This window comes from Jatropha curcas, chromosome 11, assembly GCF_041381405.1.
Source record: "Jatropha curcas cultivar XTBG-Jc1 chromosome 11, XTBG_Jcur_1.0, whole genome shotgun sequence".
Classification (NCBI taxonomy): Eukaryota; Viridiplantae; Streptophyta; class Magnoliopsida; order Malpighiales; family Euphorbiaceae; genus Jatropha; species Jatropha curcas.
In genome coordinates this window covers 1,481,226-1,496,281 of record NC_143161.1, presented here as the reverse complement: position 1 = coordinate 1,496,281, position 15,056 = coordinate 1,481,226, and the positions used below count along the sequence as shown (strand labels likewise).

Here is a 15,056-nt window from a genome sequence, read left to right as displayed (position 1 = left end):
TAATTTATTATGGATTTCTACAATTTTTGGTTCTCATTATGAGACTTGTCTGTCTGTATCCTTAATGTTCCCTTCCTTGCACGCTAAGTATTGATGTGCTTCTCAAAACTTAAATTGACCTTTATTTGATGTTTATTGATTGGTGTTTCCACCTGAAATAGATTCACATAATGTAAGAGAAGAGGCCTTTTTCTAAAGAAGAATTCTTGGACCCAAGGTGTTCATAGCAAGGTATTATAATTTTTCTGCTAAAATAGCTTGTCATGTCCTGTTTGTCCAACCAAGTCCAGTGATATAGATTATAAAATCGGATAAGACAACAACGCGGGGGTGACACGTATTGTTTGTAAAGATTAAAGAATTGCATTGATTATTCAACCATTGACTGGTCTTTTGTGGGCCAGACACTTGGGGCTTTTTATATTCTATAGCTGTATGTGTAGCAGATAATAAAAGGAACTTTACCTTTTTAAAATATGCACTTATGCAGATATATTTATTTATGTTAATAGAGTATCCCTTTCTTCTAAAAAAAAAAAAAAAAAAAAAAAATGAAATTATTTCTTCTTCGTCTAGAATCTAGATTGGTAGAATTTGGGTGTTGGCGGTGGTACCGGTGGTGGAGCCAGTTGCTTTTGTTGGGTATGCTCTTTTGTCAACTTTCTGTGCCTAGATATATAGCACACAGCAGATAATTTCTTTTTCTCTTTTTAAATATAAATCACTTAAAGTCTTTGTACGGTCATCGAAAAATAGTTAATAAATATAAATTTAATAATAAAATAATTAATACTGATAGAAATATAGAAGAAAATTTGAAAAATAAAAATAGACAATTATCTAACACCTAATTCTCATTGGGTTGGGCAAATGCTTTTAGGTATTTGTCTAATGTTGTTTGCAACTTTTAACTTATTCTAATGTTGTTAGGCTTATATAACTATCATTATATTACAAAATTAAATGTTTAGGCTGTTTTTTTCTCGCAATGCAAAATTAAAAAATAATAAAAATAATAATAATTTAAAAAAAAACAAACAAGAAAGTAGTTAAAATGATTGATTTGGTGAAGGGATAAGAGTAAAGAAAAAGATCGTACTAAAAACATAATTAAACAAAAGATAAAAAATATGTCCATATATGTCAAATCGCCATAAAAGATAAACCAACATAAATGCGTAAGGCATCTACGCGTGTGTGTGTATATATATATATATATATATATATTTATATATAAGCAGAACAGTTCTTTATATTATATAAAAGTTAAATATAAATTTCTAAAATTACTAAGTATGAGAATGATAATAATTAGTTAGTACGATTGTAATAAAATAAAGGTATAATAATGGTTATTGTAAGAAAATAAGTTGTTTTATATTTTTAGATATAACATATATTAGTTACATCCATCAATATAATGTATTAAATTAAATTAAAATTTAATTAAAATACAAATAACTCAAGCTATAAAATAAGAAATACTTAATTTCTTATTTTAATAATTACGTATCGGATAGTCTTATATATCAAGAGTTAAGTTGTACAGACACAAGACACGAGATACGAAACATACAAGATATGATAAATTTAAAAAAAAGTAAGACATTCATTCGCTTAAAACACAATACACTAAATAAATAATACACTAATATTTCAAATAAATAAACAATCATTTATAATAAATATAAAATAAAAAAAATACTAAATTTCTTATTTCAATGACATAAAAGCAAAATTAAAAAAAAAAAAAAACTTCATTTTTATTGGTAATAAAAAAAATCTTAGTTGATTAGTTTGGTGTATAGAGTATTCTCATATACTAGAAGATATGTTGCACAAACACAATATACGAGATACAATAATTTTTAAAAAAAGTAGTACATCCATACGCTTATGACACATTATACTAAATAAGTAATATATTAATATTCCAAATAAATAAACAATCATTTATAAATTAAAAAAAAAAACCTTAATTTCTTATTTCAATAACATAAAAATAAATTAAAAGAAAAACAGTTCATTTTTTATTGATAATAAAAAAATCTTGGTTAATTAGCTTGGTGTATAGAGTAGTCTCATATACCAGAAATTATATTGCATGAAAACGGAATACAACAATTTTTAGAAAAGGTAGGACATCCATAACTTAGGATATAGTATAGTAGATAAGTAATACATTAATATTTCAAACAAATAAACAATCATTTATAATAAAAAATACTTAATTTCTATTTCAATAACACAAAAAACAAATAAAAAAAAACACTTATTTTTATTGATAATAAAAAAAACTTGGTTGATTAGTTTGGTGTAAGAAGTAGTTTCATATACCAGGAGCTAAGTTGCACGGAAATAGAACATACGAATACGACAATTTTTAAAAAATAGGACATCTATATGCTTAGGAAACACTACACTAAATCAGTAATACATTAATATTTCAAATAAATAAACAATCATTTATAATAAATCATAAACATAAAATAAAAAATACTGAATTTCTTATTTCAATATAATTAGTTAAATTCTCAAAATTATTATTACTATTGAAAATACATTAATACTGTGTGCAATTTTTTATGCAGTTCATACTAGAGTGTCAAAATAGGTCATAACATGTGAACACGATTCGCCTAACATGCTAAATAAATGGTTAGGGATGAGATTAAATGAGTTTGTGTCATAAACAAGTCACTCATTTATAACACAAATATAAACATATTGTGTCGTGGATTGACATACGGGTTAAGTGAGTGACCCGTTTATTTAAGAGTAAATATATAATTTTAGTGTCAGAAGACATACCTTAACATTGCAACTTTTCAGCATATTTCAGTCAGATATAATTTATCATTTTATTATATAATTTTACTATTTTTAAATGATGTTATAAAAAATTATTTTATCTTTTAATATTACTACCCGCATCGCATAGATTGAAATACTAGTATTAATAAAAGGCAAAAATTTATTTGTCGTGCTAAAGTACCTACTCCAAGCTCCACGGCAGTATATCAAAATCAAAGCATCAAAGATACGGGTGCATGTCAAATTTTTTACGTCTTTTAAATTTCCCATATGCCAAACTCTATTACTAATATTTAATTTTTTTAAAATAACTAATATTTAGTAATTAGAGTTGAAATACATAGTTTTAAATTCAAATATAATTTATCAAAATTATTAAAATTCAATTTTATTTATGGGTAACAGACTACACAATAAGTTTAACCTTCCTTTTATTTTATTAAATTAGTAAAAATAATTATAGTAGAGAGAGGACACGTAATCACTCTTATTTAAGAAAAGATCAATCTGAAATTGATTTTAAATTTTTTTATTAAATTATATTATAAAAAAATATGAAAGTTTTTTTATTCCTATGTATTTCATGATTGGTTCACCTGTCCCTATTGCTATTGCCACCCAATCCTTATCTTTTTGAATCCAAGCACTCATTCGAAAGATGACACGTCAATTGAAGAGAACAATTCTCAGAAATGTCACATCACCCACTTGCTCTGGCTGTTCTACGAAGAAAAAAACAAATCACTCCAAAAATAATAATAGATTTAATAATTTAAAAATGACAATCTTCGTGTCACCAATAATCTGCAACAATATTCGAATCGAAAATTTAATGTCTCTAAAATTAATTTTTTTTTTTTTTTTAAATTCACAGAGTAAAATCTGTGTCAAAATTTTGAAATTAGATTTTAGTTTAGCCTTAGGGCTAGACTAAGGTAGGGTAGGCTTCATTGCCAATTTTAACATATTACGACATTATTATTGGATTCATTATTACTATTATTGACGTGTTCGAAGTGTGAATATGATATGATTGTGGGAAAATAATGGAAGTAACAATCATAAGGTGTCTTCAATGTCAAAAAGAAAAAAATAAAAAAAAAACAATCATAAGGTGTCGTTTGGTGCTGCTTTAGAGTTTAGACAATTCTCAAAATAAAGTAATTAACAATCATAAGGCGTCGTTTGGTCCTGCTTTAGAGTTTAGACAATTCTCAAAATAAAGTAATTTTTTAATCCGATAAGCATTGCATTCACATGTAAATAGAACAATTTTATGTTAGTGCTAACCAAGTGTATAAGTTATCACCAATTATTTTATTTTACTTTCTAATTATTTTTTTTGAAGTTGTTTACTTTCTAATTATTGAATGTAACTTTGTCTACCCATCTACAGTAATACTTTTCTGATGGTCAAGTGCATAGATATACTTCTGTATTTTACGGAAAAAATCTTGTGATATTTTAAATTTTGCGAGTGATTTATTATGTTTTTAAAGTTACGAATTTTGCTAATATTGTACCACTCTCTATACTAACATTAACATTTTTTTGTTGGTTAATATAATTTATTTTTTTTTTTTTTGGCTTACTATAGAGGCAAGTTCTGAAAAGGTAAGGATCATAATTTACCTCATATCACATAAAAGTTTTATCCTGGAAAGAGGATCTTATAAATTATTTATTTGATACATAGTACATATTTGGGATCCTATTTTCACACTTTTTTTTTTCCTAAAGAGTAGCTGTATAAATAATTAAAATATTTTCGATTTAAATCACGTATATACATAATAAGTGCTTATGTTTTATTTTTATTTTTTTTCAAAAAAAGACATGTAGTTCCACACTTGCAAAGACATTATATTGTGGAGCCCAATCCGAATGTTTGCATTTTGCAATAACAATGGACTATAAGCTAAAGCCCATTCAATCATTTTACATCACTACAATTTATGCAGCCCGGATATTAAGCCAAGGCCCAATTCAATACTCTCTTATGGTATTAAAATGACATAAAAAACAAAAATGTTGATGCCGAGGATCGAACTGGGGACCTTCAGTGTGTAAGACTGACGTGATAACCACTACACCACACCAACACGTTGTTAAGGTACGACATCAAAGATACTAATTGAATTAAAATAACTCTCAGCTTGTTAAACTGTTAATGATGAGTAAAATTCATTATTCTGTTACCTGTCATTGTTTGCTTCTTTAGTTTTAGGGTTAAAGAATTTCCCCACCACACCTTTATTTATATGCAAAAAGCAGAATTTTTAGTGTTAGTAGATATAATTGTTGAATAAAGCATTTGATTACCTTCGTATCCAAGTGGAATTGACTATGCATAGCATAAAAGTAAAAAGAAAAAAAGAAAAAGCATGTATTGTCTCCAGTTGTCATGGGCTAAGCTTACTCACAATTAACACCAAACCTGCTTATTACTTTGCAGTCAAATCAAGTTTGCTACCAACTCTAGCAGATTCCAACGCTGTTATTATTATTTTTAATACTATTCAAGGGCATGTACAACTCCACATGTTTATATTTATTTGTCGACTGAAAATTCAACAATTGGTCCAACATAATCTACAACCTAAAAAGTTGTACTATTTTTACTTTGATACGTTGTGTTTTATATTTCTTATTGCATTTGATTCTAGATTTATTTGTTTCTTTGCGTTAAAGCCGAAGAAGAATATAAAACGAGAATCTCCTTTGGAGAAAGTAAAATTTCATTTTTGAAGTAATTTATATAATTAACACAAACACAGCCGCAAATTCCTCACTAGTTTTGGCTGCAACCTGCAAATGGTGAATAAAAATTAGCCGACGTTAGAATTTACGAGACACTTCCAAAGTTGGGTCAGAGTTCGCGGCTCTTTCTTCCTTTTTTGATTGCATTTTCCTATTCTTTACTTGCAATTTGTTTTTGTTTAAGGTCATGCCATAGCTTGACCAAGTTGATCCATAAATAATTTATTATTTATTAGATGCTCAAAATAAATCACAATATTTATTTATTTAATTAAATTTAATCACAATATCCATAAATTAATTTATTTTGATGGATTTGTATTATAATATTTAAAATTTATTATGAATATGTTTATTCATATAATTAAGCTTCCTATAAAAAAGAATTAAGTATTCAAATAAACGTTCATGTCCAATCAAATAATATTTTATATATACGCGTTAATACCTTCAATTTGACTAAGGAAATTTGAAAAATTATATTCCAATCCAATCTTTTAATTGGTTGCTTGTCTGTCTTACTATGCGAGCTGTAGATTATTGGCTAAATGTAGGATTGGTCTTCCGATACAAATACTAATAAAGAGAGCGGAATTTCTTTCTTCCGTTTCCAAAACAGTTTGCAATATGTCAAATATTCAATGCCCAAACATCATGGAACTTCCTCACCTCCTTTGTCATTATGAAAACGTCACATCTCTTAATTCTGAACTACTTACCTTTCATTATTCATCTACCATTAACAAATAAAAAAAATTTAGTTTTGCATTTGGTTCAAAATTACCTTTCCATCCGGAAGTATATTTCTTAAAAAATACACTTTCAAGCAAATTATTTTTTAGAAAGCATAATTTGAATGCATTTGTTATTAAAATTAACTTCTTAAGTAGTAAACTGCTCACGGATTATGAGTTACAATAATATTTATAATATAAATTTGAATCTATTCGGATAATAAAATAAATTGATAAATTCATTACTCTTAAAATAGAAAAGTGCAACTTCCTGAGCGGCTAAGAGAAATTAGATAATCTATTTTCCAGGCAAACAAATTATAAGCACTTTATGCACTTTCCGATATGTTATATTTCCCTAGTCTATCTATTCCAACAAAACATCACCTTAAATATTTGAATTTGAAGGTCTTTAGAATTTAATTCATGGAAAAAAAAAAAGAGTCAAAAACCTAAAATAAAATTGTTTTTGTAAAAAGCTAAAAAAAATAAAAAATAAAACTTAGACATATAGTTAAAGAAGAATACAGAAAGAATAGAAGAATATATAAATAAATAAATTAAACAGTCCACCTGCCAGTTTCCAAGCTGCTAGTAGTTTCCAAGATGGTGCGGTATAAGAAGCAGCCTCAGCATTAAGGAACCTTTTGGACACCCAAAAAAAATCTAATCAAAGAATGGCAAAAAACCTATCGGAGCTTAATAGGAGCATAATAAGCAGAAGATCATCAGCTTCATCGTCTTCATCAGGCCAGCAATCTCCTAGGACAAAAACGCCTGCTCCATTTTTATCAAAAACATATGATTTGTTGGAAGAAAATGGAGAATTAGGATCATCAGCACCAGATTTTGGTAGTAATGATGGCAAGAAAATTGTTTCTTGGAATGACGAAGGAACTGGATTCATAGTTTGGTCTCCGGCGGAGTTCTCGGAGTTTACCTTGCCTAGATACTTCAAGCACAACAATTTCTCTAGCTTCATTCGCCAACTTAACACATATGTGAGTCATAGTGCTTGATCCATGTTTTCAATCTCGCAAACAAATATAAATATATACCTACATACATACATCAAGATCGCTATATTTGATATTTTTTTCGAGATTATTTAATTTTTCTTGTTAGTTTCATTTTAGTTTGATTAATTGGTATTTCAGTTCTTCATTACATACATACATGTAATAATTATTTTTATTCCACAACAATCCTTGCACTCTTATTGGATATTAGAATAATCTCGTTTTCAGATTTGCGCCGGCTACTTTTCATTTTTCTATTCTAAATTTTGAAAACGCAAAAGCTGATATTCATAGAGATATTTAAGCCACTGTTTTAATTTTCTCTTTCAATTTCTTTGCATGATGTCACCAGTTTTTCTTGTTCTTAAGAAACAATCAAGTCATTTTACAATTTTTTTCAGTTTTGACTGCTCCAGAATTCAGTTTTTCAAAGTGGGTGTATGAAGGTAAACGCAACTAATGCTAGAGAATTAATGAATAACTATTATAAGTAATTATAATAATTATAGTCAGCAGAAAATATTTGTTTAAAGAATTCTCTATGACTGAACCATTTCAGTCTAAAATCTCCGTTTTGTAACAGTCAAAAGAAGCATTCTACAACTACTTATTGTATGTGAACTTAGACTTTAATTGTGGAATTTTCAGAATTGATGATATATATATTTTTAATAGCGAATGATCTAATTAGACTGTAATAATTACATGCAGGGATTCAAGAAGACATCATCGAAGCTATGGGAATTCAAGCATGAGAAATTCCAGAGAGGAAGCAGACACATGCTGGTGGAGATAACGAGGAAGAAATGTGAACCAAGTGTTTTTCCACCATATTTAAAAGCTTGTCATGAAGAGAATACAATGGATGAAAATGATCGTTTAATACTATTAGAACAGAACAATAACCTTAAAAGAGAGAATTTGGAATTGCAAATGGAATTGGCTCAATTTAAAGCACTTGAACTCAAGTTGTTGGATTATCTTGCTCAATACATGGGAAGCCACCACAACAAAATTAGGAGGCTGTGTTAGGGGCTGGGCTGGGAAGCAAATATTGTTTTTTCTTTTCTTTTCTTTTTTCCTTGTTCATTAAGTGAGCTATATAATAAAAATAGCTTCTTTTTTTTTTTTTTCTTTATACAAAACCTATCCTTTGCCCTAGAAAATCTCAAACTTTTTGTCATTGGGATGTAAATGTTGCCTTTGCCCTGAATATTATGTCTTTCTTGTCATTTAAACCTAGACTAGTCTTGCCAAATGCTTTGATATAAATTTTAGATTAGATAATCAAAATTTTAAAATCTTTTTATGCATTTTTTTCAAGAAATGGATAGTTATTAAGATTTGAATTAATATAGTCCTATATTAGAAGATGGTTATTTAATAATTAGAACTATTATCTCAATGAGTCAATAGTTTTGTAGATAATACACTAACTTAATATCTAAAATTAACTCTGTCGATGTTATTATTTAAGTATAAAATTAATTTCGTTTTAGGATCCGTAATTGTCTATTTTTATAAGTATTTTTTCATAAATTGAATCCCTGATTTTATAAGAATCGTCTGCTAAGCACAAATATGTTTTACCACTGTGTAACTACATGTGAGTGAATTCAAATTGTGTTTAATTTGCAGGATTCAAACCTTCTTTTTTTTTTTTTTTTTTTTTTTTGGAAATAAGATTCAGACCTTTCTAAATAAAAGAGAAGTTAAAAGTTTTCGATGTAACAGTGAGACAAGCCAACAATAAAAATTAATAAAAAGAAAATCAAAAACTTGTACTAATGCAAGTAATTTGATAGTGGATTGGGTCATGAAGCCCATGATGAGAGCCTAATCTACACCGCAACACATGCCCAATAGGCCCACCTTGTCATCGTCCATCGGTTAATTGCCATCTCCGTTTCTTCTCTCCGAGGAGAATCGAATCGACAAAACCCTAGAACATGACCTCAAAGCTACTCTCCAATACCCTAATTCAAAATCAAAATTCACTAATTAGCAGATTCTATTACACCAATAGGACTAAAAAAGTGACCTTGTACTCAAAACTCAGTCCTTTAGGAGACCCCAGCACCGGTTTGGTGCCTGTGCTCGACAATTGGGTCCAAAATGGGAACAAGGTACGAGTTGGCGAGCTTCAGCGCATTATTCGTGATTTCCGCAAGCGAAATCGGTTCGCTCAGGCTCTCGAGGTTTGTGTATTTTATCTTTTCTTTGGTTCTTTGTGCTTTTGGTTCTGTTTGATTGCCAAGAAAATGTTGGAAATGAAAAAAGAGTGCATAATTGAGAATTCAGAGTTTGATAAGTAATTCGTAGAGTGAATTATTTTAAAATCATGGACTTGAGTGATCTTGGGGATCAATGAATGAACCACCAAGGTTTCAATGTTTTATTAGGATTGTCAAACAATTTTCATATTGAAGGTTGAGTTTTCATTTGTTGAAAATGTAAGGAAACAAATGCAAAAACTACCATGCGAAAGACATTTGCTAAACTTGATTATCCTGGTAATGCTTTAGCTTAAATCTTTTCTTCTAACCTGAAGATTTTGGAGAGCTGATGTAGTTGTCTTATTTTATTTGACCCCATCATGGAAATGATAATTGAAAAAGCTATTTGAAGAATACTCTGGTGTTTGCACACTCTGTTGGTTTTAATTGCAACGAGGATTGACAGTCGAGCCCAATGTTGAATTTATCACTCCAGGTGAGTGAAGGCTGATAGGAATTCAGCCTGAATCGGGACTTATCTCAATATTCTTAAGCCTTCTTGAACTAATTACGTCAAGTAGTTGGTCTGTCAAATAAGATAGGCAAAAATGTGCCTTGAAAGGAGCAATGGGAATAGGATTTCTGCCACAGAAGTGTCTAGGACTTGGATTGAAAGTCTATTGTTAGCTTGGTTCCCTTTGTATTGTTCTGCTCATTAATTTCTTTTTTCATTATAAGGAGATGATGTTGGCAGTACAACTTGATGGGGACTCAGCTGCCACATATTCTGTGTTTGTGGTAAATGTAGTTGTTCATGGATCAAACAAGTTACTGCATATTTATGCTTCTTCACATCATGCGAGCACAACACCATGCGTTCATTTGATTGATTACATTTTACTGTTTGTGGTATAATTCCTAATTCGTAACATTTCAGGGGTGCAGGTGTCTGAGTGGATGAATAAAAAGGGCATTTGCATATTCTCACCAACTGAACATGCTGTTCAATTGGATCTGATTGGTAGAGTCCATGGCTTCGTTTCTGCTGAGAACTATTTCAATAACCTGAGGGACCATGACAAAACTGATAAGACATATGGTGCTCTCCTAAATTGTTATGTTAGACAGCGACAAATTGATAAGTCCATCTTACATTTGCAGAAAATGAAGGAGATGGGTTTTGCCTCATCACCTCTTGCTTATAATGACATTATGTGTCTCTATACAAATGTTGGCCAGTATGAGAAGGTTCCCCATGTATTAACTGAGATGAAGGAGAATAAGGTATGCCCTGACAACTTCAGCTACCGACTCTGCATCAATTCCTATGGTGCTAAATCTGACCTTGAGGGAATGGAGAAAGTTTTAAATGAGATGGAGTGCCAATTGGACATTGCCATGGACTGGAACACATATGCTGTTGTTGCCAATTTCTATATAAAAGCTGGTCATACTGACAAGGCTATTGATGCCCTAAAAAAATCAGAAGCAAAGTTAGATAAGAAAGATGGGATTGGCTATAACCATCTCATATCACTCTATGCTACTTTAGGTAATAAAGCTGAGATCTTAAGATTATGGGATTTGGAGAAAACTGCATGTAACAGGCACATAAACAGAGATTTTATAACCATGCTGGAGTCTTTAGTGAAGATTGGTGAGCTTGAAGAAGCTGAGAAAGTACTGAAGGAATGGGAGTCATCTGGGAACTTTTACGACATTCGTATACCAAACGTTATGGTTATTGCATATTCCCAAAAAGGATTATATGAGAAAGCTGAAGCACTGCTAGAAGAATTGATTGAGAAAGGAAAAGCTACCACCCCGAACAGTTGGGCCATTATTGCTGCAGGATATCTTGAAAAGGGTAATATGGCAAAAGCGTTTGAATGTATGAAGGCTGCCCTCTCCCTACGTGTGGAGAACAAGGGATGGAAGCCAAACCCGCGGGTGGTTAAACAAATTTTGAGTTGGCTTGGCGATGAAGGTTGCACCGAAGATGTAGAAGCATTTGTTGACAGTTTGAGCACTGCTATTCCAATGAATAGACAAATTTATCATGCCTTGTTGAAGGTACATATAAGAAGTGGCAAAGATATTTTTGGACTTTTGGATCGCATGAAAACTGATAAAATAGATGAAGATGAAGAAACAAAGAAAATCCTTGGTTTGAGACACAATTAAATTTTATAAACATTGTTCATGTTTAAGAGTACTGCAAAATTTTGGTGCTTCAACTAATTCAAATTTGGTGCTTCAACTTCTTCAAATTTTTGCTTTGATGAATGAAGCAGGAGCGACAATCTTTTAAGATAATCTGGCCTGCTTAATTAAAAGGGTTTTAAATATGTAACGGTAAGATGGTGTTCTATAGATTCCTCCAAAATAAGTACTCCATTCTGCAATGTAGCTGCACCACTTATACTGTATCACAAGAAATTAAACAAGCAGCTTATATGTACTATTTGCAAAAAAAGCTCAACCTAGCAGACTTTCCTGCAGAATTTTCATCATTCCAGCGGCGCAACCACACAGAAAACTAGTTGTAATATAGCTAGCCCAAAGCAAGAGAAGACCCTCGTAATATAGCTAAAAGAAAAGTGCATAATGTAGAGACAATTAACACCAGAAAGCATAAAAATCATCAACGAGAAAAGTATTAATTAACATGCAAACTCTAGTCTTGTGTATGACATCCTCACACACCACTGACATGACCAAAAATATAACTATAGGTTTGTCTGGCATTATGACAGACATGTTCACTCCTACTCGGATAGGGTAGATTTCAGCTCTCCATTGTTCCGCAGTTCCATTACAATATCACAACCTCCTACCAACTCGCCTTTGTAATACAGCTGGGGAAATGTTGGCCAGTTTGAGAAGACCTTTAGTCCCTGCCTCACTTCTTCATCGGATAAAATATCGAAGGACCCAAAACTTACACCCTCCTCCTTAAGCGCATTTACAACTTTGGAGCTAAAACCACACCTGGGAGCATCTTGGGAACCTTTCATGAAAAGCATCACTGGTGAAGAGGCAACCAAACTCCTTAAACGATCTTCAAGAGTCTCTTTCGAAAAAATCCCTTTCTCAACCAAGACCTTTGTAAGCTCTCCACTTTTCTGCATCTCCAGCACGATATCAGATCCACCTATAAGCTCACCTTTAATATATAGTTGAGGATAACTGGACCAATTTGAATAAACTTTAAGACCTTGACGAACTTCATTGTCAGAAAGAATGTCAAAACTCTCAAAATTCACCTTCTCTTCTTTAAGGATTTCAACAACCTTCCTACTGAAACCACACTTGGGTTCATCAGGTTTCCCTTTCATGAACAACATAACTGGGCTTGAATTGATCAGGCTTTGCAGTCGGGAGGTCAAGGTTGCACTCAAGCCAGTGGATTCTGAGATGCCGCCCTTTCCAGTTCCAACTTCACTCTCTTTTGTTTCCACAGAATCATTAGTATTAATTCCATGATCTCTGAAAACCTCTTTTAGTTCACCACTTTCATGCATTGCAATTGCAATGTCACATCCGCCAAGGAGCTCTCCTTTGCAATAGAGCTGAGGAAAAGTCGGCCAGTTAGAGTACTTCTTCAACCCCTCACGTACCTCATTATCAGATAGGATGTCAAAACTTCCAAATTTCACATTTTCTTTATTCAGAACATCAACAACTTTCTGGCTAAACCCGCACTTTGGTGCTTCCGGATTGCCTTTCATAAATAGCATGACCGGATGAGAGTTAATCAGCTGCTGCAAACGGTTTGCTAATGCATCGCCAGAGCCAGGTTGGACTTGGTTCTCCACTTGGGAAGAGCCATTTTCTTTTGCCAACTCTTTCACTGTTTCAAGAATACTGGATCCAGCAGCCATTCCAAGACTGGCAGGGGCTGCAGGTTCTCCAGGATTAACAGATTCAGCAACTTTAGAAACTTTGTTGGCCAAACTGGAGGGGTCAGCACCTTCCAATGTGTCAACTTTCTTGCCGTCCTGATGAAGACAATGAATTTCAATAAACATCAATACCAATTTGAGGCAGTATTTCCAGGAAAGAAAAAAAAGTTAGACATCAAAATTGAAATCTTGAACTCATTTCCTACTTCTAAAACAACACGAAAATTCCTCAAAAGCACAGCAGCAATATTACAAAACAAATTCTTTTGACAGGCAATATTTCCTAGGAACCATCTCCAATGATCTCTACCACAACAGTGTCAATGAACTAAATTAAAAGTTCACGGAATGAATTGATTATTGGATTTTATCATTTGCCTAGATTAAGATACACTTTAATTCAGTCCATAATCCTTTATTACCCAAATTAGATCTTCAGATTGAAATGGAGGGACGATAACACAAAAATGAGAATGCTTAGTAGAAACAAGTATACAGACATGAGATTGCATTCCAACAGTTAAGTCTTCCTCTTAGACAGAACTTATGTGCATGTCTCGCCAACTTTATCCTATAAAATCCTACTTTCTCCCTTTCTAGACTTCCAAAAATTAAGAAACCTTCTTCCAACCTCATGTCCTTTGCCATCTCTTGAATCATGTCTTTTGTGCCTACAAACGCATAGATCACTCTAAGTGGTAACATGCCGTATAAACCACCCACTCTAAACACCACTAGTTCTAGTACATGAGTTTTGAACAAGCAAAAAAGCAGAAACCCACAAATGTTACCTTAAGGAAAACAAAGAAAGGCACAGCAGAAACTGAATATTCCTCTGATATCTCTGGTTGCTCCTCAGCCTCAACCTACAATAACCATCACCAATTCAAATCCCAATTCGTATTTAACTATTTATATATAAAAATGGACATTAGTTGCGAGATAAAAAGACAGAACCCTGAGGCAGTGGACGTTGGGGAAATCGGTGGAGAGATGGGAGAAAACTTGGTCCATGTGCTTAGAGGCGTCGCACCATGACGCCCAGAAGTGAACGGCTACAGGTGCGCCACTGCTGCGCACGTTATCAAGCTCCGCCTTTGACTGAACATCCTTCACTGTACCACCCATTATTACCTTTGTCTTGCTCTGTCCGAGTCGAAACTAACCCTACCCCCAAAAACCACCACTGTCTGTACTAGCAGCGATTGATTATAGAGACGAAAGAGAGATTTCAATGCAATTTTATTTATTCTTTCTCTTTAATTTTTTTCTCGTTGAGGAATCAATCGACCTCTTGCGACGTAGACTACATCAGCACTTATCACCGTCCATTTAGTGAAATTTGTGTTGGATGGGCTGGATCCAACGATGTAGGCCCCATCAATGTGCTATTTTCTAATTTACCACAATCGCAAAACAGGAAGCCGTCCGATACAGACGACAGCTCTAGTCCTATAAATGAGTCGTGTTAGCAAAGTCTGTTATGGACGCCATCATTTTTCGCACCCCTAGAATCCTACAAGCAGGCCGAGAATTCGGAAAAGCTACGAAGTGTCCTTCAATGCAGCCGTTCCTTGAATAAAATGTCGTTTCATTAAAGCAATTTTT

The 15,056-nt window shown here is 32.2% G+C and overlaps 3 protein-coding genes and 1 non-coding gene across 5 annotated transcripts; 2 read left to right on the top strand and 2 right to left on the bottom strand.

Moving 5' to 3' along the window:
• Window positions 1-4,843: 4,843 nt before the first annotated feature.
• Window positions 4,844-4,916, bottom strand: TRNAV-UAC (transfer RNA valine (anticodon UAC)). Its single transcript has one exon. It is a non-coding gene; the product is annotated as a tRNA-Val (tRNA).
• Window positions 4,917-6,905: 1,989 nt separating this feature from the next.
• Window positions 6,906-8,510, top strand: LOC105649534 (heat stress transcription factor B-2a). The gene is made up of 2 exons (XM_012236205.4): window positions 6,906-7,309; window positions 8,039-8,510. Exons 1-2 carry the CDS (start codon window positions 6,986-6,988, stop codon window positions 8,357-8,359), a joined length of 645 nt encoding a protein of 214 aa, XP_012091595.1. The 5' UTR covers window positions 6,906-6,985; the 3' UTR covers window positions 8,360-8,510.
• Window positions 8,511-9,206: 696 nt separating this feature from the next.
• LOC105649533 (Tetratricopeptide repeat (TPR)-like superfamily protein) lies at window positions 9,207-11,813 on the top strand. Of its 2 annotated transcripts, none has more exons than XM_012236203.4 (2): window positions 9,207-9,525; window positions 10,489-11,813. In XM_012236203.4, the coding sequence occupies exons 1-2, from the start codon at window positions 9,277-9,279 to the stop codon at window positions 11,725-11,727; spliced, it is 1,488 nt and encodes a 495-aa protein (XP_012091593.1). In that variant the 5' UTR covers window positions 9,207-9,276; the 3' UTR covers window positions 11,728-11,813. The 2 variants fall into 2 exon arrangements, with proteins under 2 accessions (XP_012091593.1, XP_012091594.1); XM_012236204.3 differs by having other exon boundaries at window positions 9,242-9,525; window positions 10,481-11,813.
• Window positions 11,814-12,162: 349 nt separating this feature from the next.
• GRXS17 (thioredoxin family protein) lies at window positions 12,163-14,841 on the bottom strand. The gene is made up of 3 exons (XM_012236202.4): window positions 14,406-14,841; window positions 14,240-14,314; window positions 12,163-13,544 (listed from the first exon to the last, which is right to left on the bottom strand). The coding sequence occupies exons 1-3, from the start codon at window positions 14,574-14,576 to the stop codon at window positions 12,312-12,314; spliced, it is 1,479 nt and encodes a 492-aa protein (XP_012091592.1). The 5' UTR covers window positions 14,577-14,841; the 3' UTR covers window positions 12,163-12,311.
• Window positions 14,842-15,056: the final 215 nt, after the last annotated feature.

Bases quoted from the DNA above. Each gene is read 5' to 3' on its own strand.
- LOC105649533 (XM_012236203.4), top strand. From the start codon at position 9,277: ATGACCTCAAAGCTACTCTCCAATACCCTAATTCAAAATCAAAATTCA. The intron at 9,526-10,488 runs GTTTGTGTATTT...TCAGGGGTGCAG, and splicing joins GGTTCGCTCAGGCTCTCGAG to GTGTCTGAGTGGATGAATAA.
- LOC105649534 (XM_012236205.4), top strand. From the start codon at position 6,986: ATGGCAAAAAACCTATCGGAGCTTAATAGGAGCATAATAAGCAGAAGA. The intron at 7,310-8,038 runs GTGAGTCATAGT...AATTACATGCAG, and splicing joins TTCGCCAACTTAACACATAT to GGATTCAAGAAGACATCATC.
- GRXS17 (XM_012236202.4), bottom strand. From the start codon at position 14,576: ATGGGTGGTACAGTGAAGGATGTTCAGTCAAAGGCGGAGCTTGATAAC. The intron at 14,315-14,405 runs GTTCTGTCTTTT...TGGTTATTGTAG, and splicing joins CCAACGTCCACTGCCTCAGG to GTTGAGGCTGAGGAGCAACC. The intron at 13,545-14,239 runs GTAACATTTGTG...TGTCTTCATCAG, and splicing joins CTTTCTTTGTTTTCCTTAAG to GACGGCAAGAAAGTTGACAC.